The 13,271-nt window shown below is 40.2% G+C and overlaps 2 protein-coding genes across 5 annotated transcripts in view; one reads left to right on the top strand and one right to left on the bottom strand.

Moving 5' to 3' along the window:
• Positions 1-2,906, top strand: part of LOC109993171 (probable G-protein coupled receptor 153) — a 39,869-nt gene extending 36,963 nt beyond the window's left edge. For all 4 annotated transcript variants that reach the window (XM_020646013.3, XM_065961401.1, XM_020646012.3 and 1 more), the window contains one exon: positions 114-2,906. In XM_020646013.3, the coding sequence (XP_020501669.1) occupies positions 114-983 (870 nt within the window). In that variant the 3' untranslated portion in view covers positions 984-2,906. The remainder of the gene's footprint in view (positions 1-113) is intronic.
• Positions 2,907-6,092: 3,186 nt separating this feature from the next.
• On the bottom strand, positions 6,093-7,790 carry her3 (hairy-related 3). The gene is made up of 4 exons (XM_029279736.2): positions 7,376-7,790; positions 7,172-7,267; positions 6,984-7,065; positions 6,093-6,852 (listed from the first exon to the last, which is right to left on the bottom strand). The coding sequence occupies exons 1-4, from the start codon at positions 7,427-7,429 to the stop codon at positions 6,389-6,391; spliced, it is 696 nt and encodes a 231-aa protein (XP_029135569.1). The 5' UTR covers positions 7,430-7,790; the 3' UTR covers positions 6,093-6,388.
• Positions 7,791-13,271: the final 5,481 nt, after the last annotated feature.

Here is a 13,271-nt window from a genome sequence, read left to right on the forward strand (position 1 = left end):
TTACACTTGTTTAATGTGTTTACTTATTTTGAATTGCGGTAGAATAATTGGTGAATAAATAAATGTCAAAGTTACTGATAGACTGAAGGCTTTGGTATGTGTGTTGCATTCAGGTGCCCCCTACAAGAAGATACTCCCACGACGAAACCGACATGTGGACCAGCGACCGGATCCCCTCATACCTACACAGATGGGGCTCCACCGAGGACATGATAGTGAGTGCCCACTACAGCTCCACCTTGCCGCGCCACGAGAGGCGCAGGAGCAGCCTGGTCTCTTACCACGAGGAGACCCACCATCACCATCATCATCATCATCATCATCATCCCCCACACCGCAAGCGGCGACGCTCTGAGGATAGCGTGCACTCCCTCAAACACCTGCCGCGCGTGGTTTGTGGTGGGGAGCGCTACGAGGATGAGCTGCGGTGTTTCAGCCGCGATGAGGTGATAAACTTTATAGATGAGACACCGCTGCCAAGTCCCAGGAAGAGCCCGCGGCGCACATCCACCATCTCACTTATCCCCAATGTGTATGAACAGCCCACAGTCATCCTTCCTTACTTCCCCCTCACAGACTTTGAGCATGAGCCTCAAGCACTCAGGCGGCTCTCTGAACACAAAAGAAGCAGCAGTAGTCGGGGAAACACGCCTGAGGGTACCCCCAAACCAGACAGACCTGACTTCAAAAAGAGCCCCGGGGAATGCGGCTCCGCTAAAAGCTGCCAGGAGCGCTCACGAGACAGGAAACGGCAGTGTGAGGCGGGCACACCTGGATGCAGCCGTCAGACTCTGGGGCATTTTCCCTGCAGGCCCAGGACAGGTGGGGGGGCGGGTGCAGGTGCAGGTGCTGACTGGGTGAATCAGAGGCACCAGAGCAAGGCAGAGGGCAAAGGAAGCATAAACAGTTTTGTAAGCACACCGTCGGCATCCTCCTCGGGGTACATGACCTTTCACTCTGACTCTGTTGGCTCTACCACATAGAAGTTCACATCTTTTGTTAGTATCAGCAGTATGACTTAAGGTATACTAACAGAATCCTGGTGGTTACAGAAAAGTAACGTACTGGATTATTTGGCCTTTTTAATTGTGCCAATATTTGGTTTGAGGTATACCACAATTTAAATTCTTAATGTAGGCTTTGAAAAGGTTGGATGGACATCAAGAAAAATCCGCTGAGGACACTTTTTTCTGCAGCACTGGCACAAATAAACCGTTTTTTAACGGTCTGAACAATCCCACTCCTTATTTTTGCTGTTTGAAGTTCTTTCTTATGAAATGTTGAAAGAATTGTCAGAGGCAGTTGTAATGGTGGTGCTTTTTTTTCCATTTTGTTCCAGATAAGGTTTATAACATAAAGCTGTATTTAATTTGGCCTTTACTGTCTCTGTGTTTTGCGGTATGAACACATTTGCTTTAAACCAAACTTTCCTGAATACTACCCATGTACCTTTGAGATTAACTTCAGGATATGACATATTATACATATTTATTTCATTTTGATCACAGTATAAAAGTTTTCTATTAACATTGTAATTAGTGACACATTTGAAGCGTTTTCTTTTTTTTTAGAGTGCCCTATGTTTAAGTGAATGAGAGATATAATCCCTATGCCTCATAGTTTTACAGTTACTGTGTGAGATACAATGTGAAGGCCCCCTAATTCTTAATGCAAATGTGAAGTATTCTTTCAAAGATTGGCATGTCATGTATATATGAAGGATATTGGCTTCATGGTTTAATTGTTTTTTTTAATGTTTATGAACACCTTTGTTAAGAACACTTCCTCACAGTTTTTTCTCATTATAATGTTTTGTGTTAACTTTGGTGATCATCAGAAACAACAGTTGATCCCAACATTCACACAGCCTATAATGGTGATTAATCCTCATTCAATCCGCATGTCAGCCTGATCTCACCTCTTATGTGTTCCATTAATGTGTTAAAAAACAGATACCAACATGTCAAGTGGTCAAAAAATTTGAGTGATTACAGCCTTCATAGATGTAGCATAACTCTAAATGCTGGTATTGTCATTTATCCCACAGAAATGTTGGCTCAAATGAGATGAACGATGATCTAAGACTTCTGAAGGTCCTTTGGAGAGTTTTCTTAACAACTGAGTGACTTTTTATAATGCCTGATTATCAAAAACGTATAGTCAAGATATATAAAATGTAGGCACCCACAGAGCTTTAGACAGGGATGTTGTGGGAAAAGCAGAGTTTATTTTCATTCTTTTCCACATTATTTAAAAAAAAATGTCACTTGGCACTCTCAGAAATTGGCGCTGATGTTAACATTTCAATCAAGCCAACTTTTCAAGGCCACTCTTAACCAAAACACTTTTCATGTTTAACAAATTGGACAATTTGCTGACCAAAATAAAGTGATGAAATGTCATGCACTGGTAGCAGAAGGCGCTGGGCTTTTGCCTCTCTTAATTGAAGATTAGTTGCAAACATAAATTGAACTAATTAGAAGTTTTTCAAAAAGTGACAGACTATATCTAATAAGAAAAAATCCCCTTAAACCTTATCGTTGATCAATTTCTTTGCTACTACCTCCCATTTAATAAACTTGCATATACTCTTCCCATCACTGTCAGTCATTTAAATGTTGAGTTTTAATTCTCATGTGTAAGTGTACCTCTCACTCATTGCAACATATTCCGTTGAATAAATGAAGTAACATGTATTTTTCTTTGGAATCATTTGATTTCCCTGTCAAACTTCGCTATGTCATGCAGTTTTGCACTTTTGTGTTAACAATATTGAAATACAATTTGTAATATATTCAAAGATCAATTATTTAAATATGAAAGATGTTAGGTGTTATGATTTTCTTGTTTAAATGATGAATTTGTTTTAAAAAAAAGATATGACTGATTAAATTCACAAGATGATGCTTCAAGGTGTGTTTTTACAAATGTTGTTATAGATGCTGTTTGTTTGTTTGTTACTGTTGTTGGTTTATTGTCAAGCATAATTAGCAGCATTTTTTATTCTCAGTGCTCAACAATGTTTTATTCCCCAGAGTTGGAGTGCAACACGATGGCCATACCAAAGAAAGACTTTTCTGCTCGTTGTCCTGGCCACACAAAACAGAGGGAGAGGTTTCTCGACCAAAGTCTGGTATTTTCCATTTTGATAGATGCAGATTGATCAGTCAGTTGGAAATCCTTACCTTTGGAAGAAAAAAACAATAACACATGCGTCCTCTCACACTGATGGAGGCCCAACTCATCATCGACAACACTAGAACTGGAAAAATAAAATAAACCGAACTACTGTTTCATTGGTTATAATGTTTACAAACACACACACACAACACAAGCACACGCACGCGCGCTCACACACTTGTCTACACAGGTTGAGCTTTATGCTGGCCTAATAAACGACCTTCCGAATAGCCTATACACGCAGCCTCGCCAACAATAGCGTATAGGACAACCAAATATCCGCTAATCTATGTTGCTATTGCCTATCTTTATATTTTCTTTAGACATTTCTAGTTTTTACTCCGAACAATAACTTTTTCTTGTAAATGTGGTTTAACTATAATTGACAAGGTTAGAATTAGCTCTCATGTAGGCCTACCTGTATGAAAATAGTTCGGTTCAGTTCAGACCTTTATTGTCCCTGGAAGGGAGATTTGATTTACAGCAGTGTACACAAAACACAACAGATAAACAGACATAGGACAGTGGAACACAACCTGATGTAATACAACCACGAAATGTAAAAAATGTCACTGTTCGTTAAAAGTGCTATAGCTCTGATTGAAAGTGCAGTCAATGATTCAAAGAAGATTAAGAGCATTAATTGCACGAGGAACATGTGAAAATGTGTATCTGTTGGCTTTAGCTCCAGCCTGTACCTTCAACCAGAGGTCTTACAATTTGTCTGTTCCAGATATCTGACAAGGGAAGCCTGCTCTTCCCTAATCAAGTGGCTAATTCCTCTCAAAATTAAAAAAAAACAAAAAAAAAAACATAGGCTTCTTACATTTTCATTAAACTACATTTTGTCATGGTAACAAAAACCTTTAATCTTTCATCAGCACATTGAGCACAAGGCAATAATTTTCAATAGCCTAATAGCGGCTTCGCCTATACGGATCATTTCAGTAAATCTCAGTTTAGACCTAAAATGCAGTGCGGGCATGATTTTAGGAATTTAAGAAGCACTTTGGTCTTCTGGTGCTTCTCTCGTCAGCAGAGTTTGTTTTGCAGACATGGTTGATCTTTATGGAGAGGTCACCCGCAAGAGAGAGCTTGGACATGGATGCTTCCACGTGCCAAAGGGTAATTCAACGGTGTGCTACAGGTGTAGAAAAAGTCTGCAATCAAAAGGCCAGTCCCATTGTAAACGGTTCACGCTTAATTCTATGGGTGAGCCACAGACTGTAAGCTATGGTGTAATTGCACAAATCACTTCGTCCCTGTGTCCCCTTTTTTGCTCAGTTTTTTTTCCAGTGCGTATTGAGCACATTTAGCAGTACAACGAGATGCAGAGAGCGCAGGTCTGAAACGCTCTTCACCCTCGTCTGCTCTTTTAAGAGCGCATGACTGGACCCAGTCTAATGCTAATGACTTCTCCTCTCCCTCCTCCGCTTCTCAGCTCTAATGTGCGTTTCTATTATAGTGGCAAACCAAACTAGCTCACTTAAACAATGCTGAGAAGAGTTCATAGAAATTCTTAGAAAAAGTTTAAGGGCATTCAGTGTGGAAGTCACGCGGCAGCTCTTTTCTTGGATAAAACAAACTTTTCTTGTGCTCTGGGCCTCTGTTCGTTTCATCAAAAGAGCAGCTTTGACTTTGCGGCAAAGGGAGCATTAAGAAGATTTACTGACGGCTTTTGAGAGCTGACCAGTCCCAGCAAAAAAAACAAAAACGGATAGAACAAACACTTGCCATATAAGGCTTGAAGCCGTGAGTTTAGCTGTCATTTAAGGGGAAAAGTACTTGAACGAGACAGTATGGAGGGTTCAGGAGCAGCGTCTTTTCAACAGGAACCATCTGAAAGGGCTATGGGCGTTTCTGCGATTCTCCTCGCTGTAGGTGCCATCCTCTCCATTGCTGCTCCTTCAGGATGGATAGACACTTTATGACATCCCTGCCACAGCAGCGGAAGAAAGCTATAGGGCGCCGTAAAAGGAACTGATTTGTTGACTGGTTTGCTGTGTTGCTCATATGGCTTTTTATTATTCCAATCACTGTAGTGCAATGAGCCTATTCAGTGTAATAAATTAAGATGTTCAGATTCTACGTGAGTACAGTAACTAACACTACTGTTCACACGGCATTTGTTTTAAATCAGTCTCCCCAATTTGTATTCAAACTTAATTTTCATCATTTGTTGTTTCAAATTCAGGTTTGCAAAATAGTTAATTATAATCATTTTACTGCGGTAATCTGTGTTGGTTCTTTAACTTCCAGAAAAAAAGATGAATGAGAGATTTTATTTGAATTAAATAAGAATTCAAATTTGGCCTTTACTTGTACAAATTATAACTCGAACTCCAATGAGAGCTAAATAGACTTAAGAAACGACGTAAGAAAGAGTTTACATTTGTCAGAGTGTAGGCTAAAGAAACGTCTTTTAGCATTATTGTGAGGTGGAGTTGTTTCTACAGTGTTTCATTATGCGGAATTTCTATGTCAATCCAAAAAGACAGCATGGCGTGAAATTAGCAGTTTATAGCAGAAAATTGTTGTGCTGTCCGACAAGCATCTGATTTGCCCGCCACTGTTTCGGTACTTATGCGTGAAACCAGAGAAGAATGGAGGAGACAGTCAAGGCCCACTCTCTTGGATCGTATGTGTCTTACTCGACAATATTTAATTGTGCATTAAGTCTATGTAGGCTAGTGGCTACTGCAAAAGCACGACCTCAGTGTCCATAGCCAATGGCTATCTCACGTTTAATGCCATTAGGCCTACGCATAACCTACTTCTGATTCCTTACATTTGTTGTTACACAATAGAAAAAAGGCCCCTGTCCTTTATAGCTTGTAAGGCCAGTTTATTGTGGATGGACCTTGATAAATTTTACCTCTGGACGACCGTTTCAAAGCCTATGAAACAAATAATCAATGCATCGCTCAAAGATGTCCTTTCTGACCATTTCTCTCTTTAAATAATAACGACATCAGTCAATACATGCTAATATCAGCATGTCTGACTCCATTTTAACGAAAAGGAAAAAGTCTTTACCAAGTTTTCACAAGCACAACACCACGTTTTCTCTTTTTGCTTATTTTATTAAGAAAAATAAAAACATATACAATATATAGGCTAGAAAAAACACTTTTTGTAGAAATCTATACAGTGCAGTTGTAAACATTAAATTTAACTATAATATCTATAAAGAGTTTTTTCGTCAGTTCTACCAAGGCCGCCAGACCTTTTCCTCAGTTTTTGCAGCTTCATTCATGTGATACGTGGAGTGCAGCTTCTTTTCGTGAGTATTTTGTGAGGGAGCCGTCACACAGACAGCCTGTTTGGTAACAGGTGGCTGCTGTGCGTCTGTACTTGGTAAACGTGGAGTCGTGATCGCTATGTGGTGTTTCGGAGCTTTGCATGGGACCATTTGTCTGTCCTTAGGTCTAGCTGCAGATGGAAGATGCCTCCGCGCCTCTTCTGGTGCCCCCGCCTGGCCCGGGCCGCTGTCCATGGTGCTGAATATTTCCTCACGCACCCTGGATTGGCACACTTTACTGGAAAGCTGCGATAACATCCAGCGGTCGTTCCCGTTTAAATTGTCTGCCATCATCAGATATTGGTTGACGTTTGCCATGCAACTACGGAATCCCGCTTGGTAATCTGAAAACTCGGAAGCGGAGGCAGTGCCTGAAAGCCAAACAGAGACATTTGGGTAAGACACAATAAAGCTTATAGTCTGAGCCATAGTTAAAATCATCTCAAGTCAACAGAGTTCTTGAGTATTTGATATTAATTGAATGTGTGAGGTTATATCGTACAGCTCTGAATCTTCTGCAGGTTCCTGAGATGTTTCACAGTGAGCTCCAGGATGTCAGCCTTTTCCAGTTTGCGCTTTCGAATCTGTATAAGGAGAATTTTATTTACTATATATTTATTGTTAAAAAAATCTTGACAAGTAATTACTAACTCAAAAATCATTGCAACAGTTTGATAATAGATAACTTACACTGCTGCTGTAGTAGCTTTCCAGAAGAGTTTTTAACTGGTCCAAGCATTTGTTTATGCGCGCTCGTCGTTTCTTCTCCATCACAGGTTTGGATACCTATAAAAAAAAAACATACAAATTAATATTTAATAAAACACTGCAGTTATTCAGATTTGAATTGTGTGCTTCCAGCCACGGTTTCTCTGAAAGAATTAGTCAACACACCTTGTTTCCAGATATGGTTTTGGACTTTTCTTCGCAGTCTGTCGTCGCCACCATCCTGTTGTTTTTATAGCTTCCCTGACGTTAATCACTTCTCTCTCAGGCACACGAATGGAGGAATGTCCTTGAGTGGATTTATATAGAGGCTCCCACTTAACATCTCAATGCCACTAAAGTCCCGCCTGTCTCTTGCGCTCAAATGAGCAACACTGGCGTCATCTGACAGCCAAAACCCACCAAAGGCTTAAAGAGGGGCCAAAGAGGAGAGGATCATTTAAAGATATCTATCTATCTATCTATCTATCTATCTATCTATCTATCTATCTATCTTTTGTGGTTGGGGAAATATGATGAAATGTGTTAATATTCGTCCTGTTTTGTGTTGTTGACTCCAAAACTATTTTGTGATCTGCTTAGATTGTGATGAAATAAGTTGTTACTGAGGACTCACTAGTGGGCTGTGAGTGGATGTATCGGGCTGCAGATATTTGGACTAAAGTTTGAAACACAAACACAGACCACATATGTGCACAGTTACACTGCGTAAGGAGATGACATACTGAAGAAACAACGTGTGGGGCAAACAAACTAGGAGAAGCGTAAAAATCAGAAACATAATGGGCAATCACTAAGGTTCTACTTGTGAGCATGGTGTGGGTACTATTGACTCGTGTATTCAATCTTTTCTATGTCAGTTTCACGCCACAAGGTTGAAGGCAGCACCGTGGTAATTCCCTGCGTGTCCCAAAACATTTCGATTTTCTGGTGGTCACTTGTTGTAAAAGTGTTACACCTAGAAATAGTGAGGCCTCCTTCATGTTACCTGCTTTTTAAACCGAAAGTATAGGTATGCCTCTGCTCATAAAAAAATAAATCCCGAAAAATGTGAGTGCAATGTAGAAAAGATTTTTTTAAATCTTAAGAGCTCAGGACTCTTTGGCTTTTGTGCGTCGCCAGTTTTTGTCTTCATACCAGGCGCGATGAGGCACCGAGGAGAATCGTGGGCCGCCCCTTGTCCTTGGTCCCTCGCCTCCCGATTTTCCACACTGCTCTCTGAAAGGGGCGAAGGCTTGGGAAAGTCATACCAGCTGAAACAATGTATTGACTATTGGCGCACCGTAGTCCGATGCGCATCTTGTGCTCGCAAACAGGCCATCTGACTATACTAAATGGGAGTGAATGAAAGTGTAGTAACCGTCTAATGGAATGTTGGACTGTAGCTCTGTTATTAAGAGATAGTCTCAATATAACCATTGTGTCCAATTAACTTAATAGAGGTTTCATTTGGAGTTGTTTTAGAATGTTCAGTTGTTGGAGATATTGCGTTTTGAAAGACACGCGACACAGCTGAGGAAATCTTTATAAACATCTCTAGATTTACCAAGTTTTGTTGCCTTATCCGGAACACAATGTGTGTTCAAATTACTGAGGACCTGGGTAAAGGAGGCGCATTCGTATTCAGTCTGAGGAAAGGGCGCATGGAAAGAGGTCCGTTTATTGTTGCGCGCCATTGATCTTTTCTTCTTACCTGCTTTGTGACTACAAACGTGTGGGCATCAAAAGGTTCCCTCTATTCCTAAAGTGAGCCAGAGAAGCCGGTTTACTTTCCTCTTATTTCGTTTACCTGAGATAGGAGACTCTCTGTACAATCTGCTGGAGCATGCCAACAGCTTTTTTTCTTTTTAATTGAGAGCATGATATTAGCTGGTTTTCTCAAAATTCTAAAATGTATTCATTTCTCCAATGATGATGCTGGATTGACCTCACAGACTGAATCCAGTTTTCATGTCCACGCTCTGGTATTTCAAACGGACTACAGACTCAGGCATGTCAGAGTTGTTAGAGGACACTAATGCGTAAAATGTACCGTGCGGAACATAAATGTGGTGCTATATACTGAGACATTTAATTGGTATGAAATTTGGCCGAGCTGTGCTGGTTGTAAGTGTGCTCTCTGGTGTCTATTGTCCTCTTTGGACGCCACATTATCTGCCTTTTCACGGCTGCTTTAAACGCGGGACCGTGGAGCGCTGATTTCAGCATGAAGTCGTGGCATCACAACAGTCGCCTGTGATGTTATTCTGTGCCACAGTGTAGACATTTCACCGTTGATTATTCGGTGTAATGTCAATTAGTGTTTTCTCTCTGGGGTCAAAACGGGGAAAGAGGTCTTTCGAAGCAGAAGGAGGAGCATGGCATTATTGTAGAATGAGATCCTTGTAAGGTATAATTCTGTAGAGGATTTTTTTCTGTTGAAAAAAACAAGATAATTTACATAATGAATGGTTAACGTAGTCTACTTGATTTATATTTGAATTGCGTTCTGCCACTCAAATTAGAAAAATAAACGTGTGACATGTTGCACTCTGTTACTGATGATGAAGTTTTGGCGGAGTGATTTTATTTTAAAAACAGTGAAGTGATAAATCATAGGTGTTGTAGGTGCAGCTGTCCTTCGACTGAAATAGGCATTACGTGTGTAGGCTACACATACACAGCAGAGGTTGCCCCTCTACTCTTCCTTTACCTACATCCCAAAGGTAATTATGTAGGCTAAAGCTCTATATCCATTTTAGTTTAAGGTAAGTCAACCTAATAGGCCTGTAATGAGTTATTTCTAAGCGTTACATGGCGTGAATGTGTTACAGTATAATAGCCTACTTGTCTGCAGTGAAGGAATGCGCTTTAAAACAGTTTCCCTCCATTTCATCAATCCATAAGAATAGCGCACTGAGAAACCTGTGTCCTCAGTGGAAATAATAATGCAAGTGCCATTAAATTACAAGTTAAGTGTATGTTTATGAAAGGGCTCGGGCTCTCCCTCCACTTTCACTTTTTCAGCCCCAGGTCATTCATTAACCCTTTCGGACCTTTGTTATGGATGCCGGCCGGTGGGGACCTGACAATGCTGCTGTAATAATTGGACTATTGGGGAACTTGTTAACAACAATTAGTGAAGCAATTATGCAATTACTGCAATAAACTATTTTCTTCCTCAAGGCAAACTGAGACATTTGCAAGCCAATGTTAAGGCGGGCACCCAAACAGTAGGACTAGTAGTTCAATGGTGGTCTACATTTCCCATTAACTCTGAAGAAAAGATTATGTGAATCGAACTATGTATATGAAGACTTGAAATATAGTCTACTAAATTCAGACAAAATGCAAACTTGTGTGATAATGTTTTAATCTTACGGCACACGTGAAAAACAATGCCATGACATTATGCATTTGGATTAGACAAACATCACACAGTTTTTATTAACAAAATAGTTCATAAAAAAAAAACTAACGTGGTGTTTACTGTCTATTTTAGGCTTTTGAATATTACGCTTTTCATATCTGAGTGAATAAATAACGCAGTTAAAATAGGCTATACAAAGTCAGGCCAACAATTTGGCGCACCGTGAGCGGAGCAAATCGATTCACCGCCTTCCATTGACATGGATTCGAGGCAGCGCTGGTGTGACCAAAAGCTCTTTGAGAAAGACAAGGTCACAGTAAAAAAAAAAAAAAGCAGGTACATGGACAGGTGCACTGGAAAAATATAAGGAAATACAGACGGGATTTTCTGAAAGCCACGCGACAGACCTGTTGTAGGAGCTCTGATCAAATAGATCAAATAGAAATAGCATCATGAATTTCTATAGACTGGTCATTGGGTTATTTAAAGACTTCTTACTTTGGTTGCGGAACACAATGGCTGCTGTCTGCCTGTGTGTGCCGGGGTGACCGCATGAAAAGGCCAGGGGTGCACATTAACATCGCTTAAGGTTTTCTCAAGAGCCGAATGAACTGGCTGGAAAGTAACTTTATAACTCGATGGAGGATGAAGCCTTTGTCAAGCTCTGGACAGAGAGACACAAGTGCCTAACAAAAGGGGAGCGCCATTGTTAAACACTAAAGCGCATGGGTATTGATGCGCCTTGAATTACAAAACATCTGCCATTTACTCTGAACCACTTGAGCAAGATTTGAATGAGAATAACCAAACACCCTCTGGTGCACTGTATTTAGTCGTGCGTAAAACAACAGTTAGCCTACCACGAATATGACCAACGTAGAAATAAAGCGTTTTGTTCGAGATTAACAGTAGAAAACCGAGTAAAATGATTCTGCTGTTCATCTGTTGAGGCATACATTAATTGTTTATCGAAATTGCTAGGTTGTAAAGTTTCAGTTTCTCGGTTTGAAACGTAATCCTCTCAAACCGTATTCCAGCTCATGGTCTTTTACTTTCTGTTTGACGTATTTATGCCTATGGAGTACAGATTGATTCCTTTTAGTCAGATCCACTTCTTATGCACAACGCCTGGCTTTGTAAATTAAACCTACAGATAGTTTTGAACAAAAGCACGAGGACTAAAAATTAACTGACACTTGTTGTAATTGCAGAAGTGGTCCTGCATTCATTTGGTCTAATCTCTATTCTCTGGGTAAATCATTACCCTTATATTCTTAAAAAGGGGACAAAGGGCCTTTTGGCGTTGACGCAAATAACTGTGTCTTACTGTAAACATAATAACTGATAAGTAAATGTTGTCATCCGACCAATGAGGGCTGATTGAAGATACGGAAAACAATTGACTTGATCTATCAAAACCAGCATCCCTGCAGACGAGAGAAGTGGTTCTAAAGAAGACCATTTAAAGACAAATCCCATATGGCCACCAAACGTAAATGGCCACCACTTAAAGTCGTTTTGTTTTTTCTTGGCAGCAAAAAGAAGGACCAGTTGCTGGTCTAAGTTTTTTTCCCAGGGTTTTTTCTTTATCTGACCAGAGTGGAAAATTGAAAGGTACAAGTGAAAAGACACGGGGCGTTCCACCGATTTTCCTCGCTCTATATTTTGTTAAACAGAAATATGTGACTTCTCGGAGGCAACGTTGCCTCAATCGACTTGAACAATTTTACAATTAATTAACGATAAAACTAAACAAAATGTATTAGAGTTTATTTTTTTTTTATTTTTTATTTTTTTTTTACAATTTTACAAAAATGCGTTAGACTAGGTCTTAGAGAGCTTCGCTGCTCCGTACGTTGAGAAATTCTGACGTTATAACAATTTAAATAACTTATAATATAACTTAAAAATAAGTGGCCTACGGTTCAATTATTTTTTTCTTCCAATAATAGCAAATAGCCTACTGTTGATTGAAAAGCACATTTTTAAACGGTAATGTGTTGATGAAAATGCAAACATTGTGCGGGACAACGTGTGGGGCGAATGTCTTCGAAATTGGTATGAAATTGTCAATTTGTTGATGTCAGCATTCACCACTCCAAACGTGCCATATGCCATGCTAAGTGGCACTATTTACCAATTCGTTCCTACTTTCACGGTCCATCCTCCCCTTCTCCTTGCCAGGAAAATGAATAGCCACAACAAAATGGCAATTTACCCTCTGGAACGGCCACATACCCCCTGCGGCAAAGCTCTTTCCGTTTGACTTTGTGGGGCACCCCAGCCTCACTGAGCGTCACGGCTTGAAACTGACTTTCAAATGCAGACAGAAAAGGGTCATCCGTCACCGTCAGTATGAGCCTATACTTTCTCAGGTCAGCGTTTATGACGCAGCTCTTATTTGCGCCTGTGGCCCAATGTCACACCAAAGTGAACCGGTTGAAGCAGCCAAATCATCTCCCTGTCATCTCATCATAAACAATGAAGAGAGATGTGTAAATCCCAAAGTACTGCAATAGGTCACATGGACATAAGGTCATAAAGCTCAACCAATAAAAAAGCATTTCTCAAGATGCAATATAATCATAAATGTTTTGTAAACCCCCAAAACGTGATGTTGTTGCATTTGACCAAACTATAGAGAATAGAGTATCAAGGCTGGGAACAGCTTTCTTAACAAAGCATAACAAAGTTATTGAGTTTCCAGTTAAACTG

This window comes from Labrus bergylta, chromosome 12, assembly GCF_963930695.1.
Source record: "Labrus bergylta chromosome 12, fLabBer1.1, whole genome shotgun sequence".
In the NCBI taxonomy this organism is placed as follows: Eukaryota; Metazoa; Chordata; class Actinopteri; order Labriformes; family Labridae; genus Labrus; species Labrus bergylta.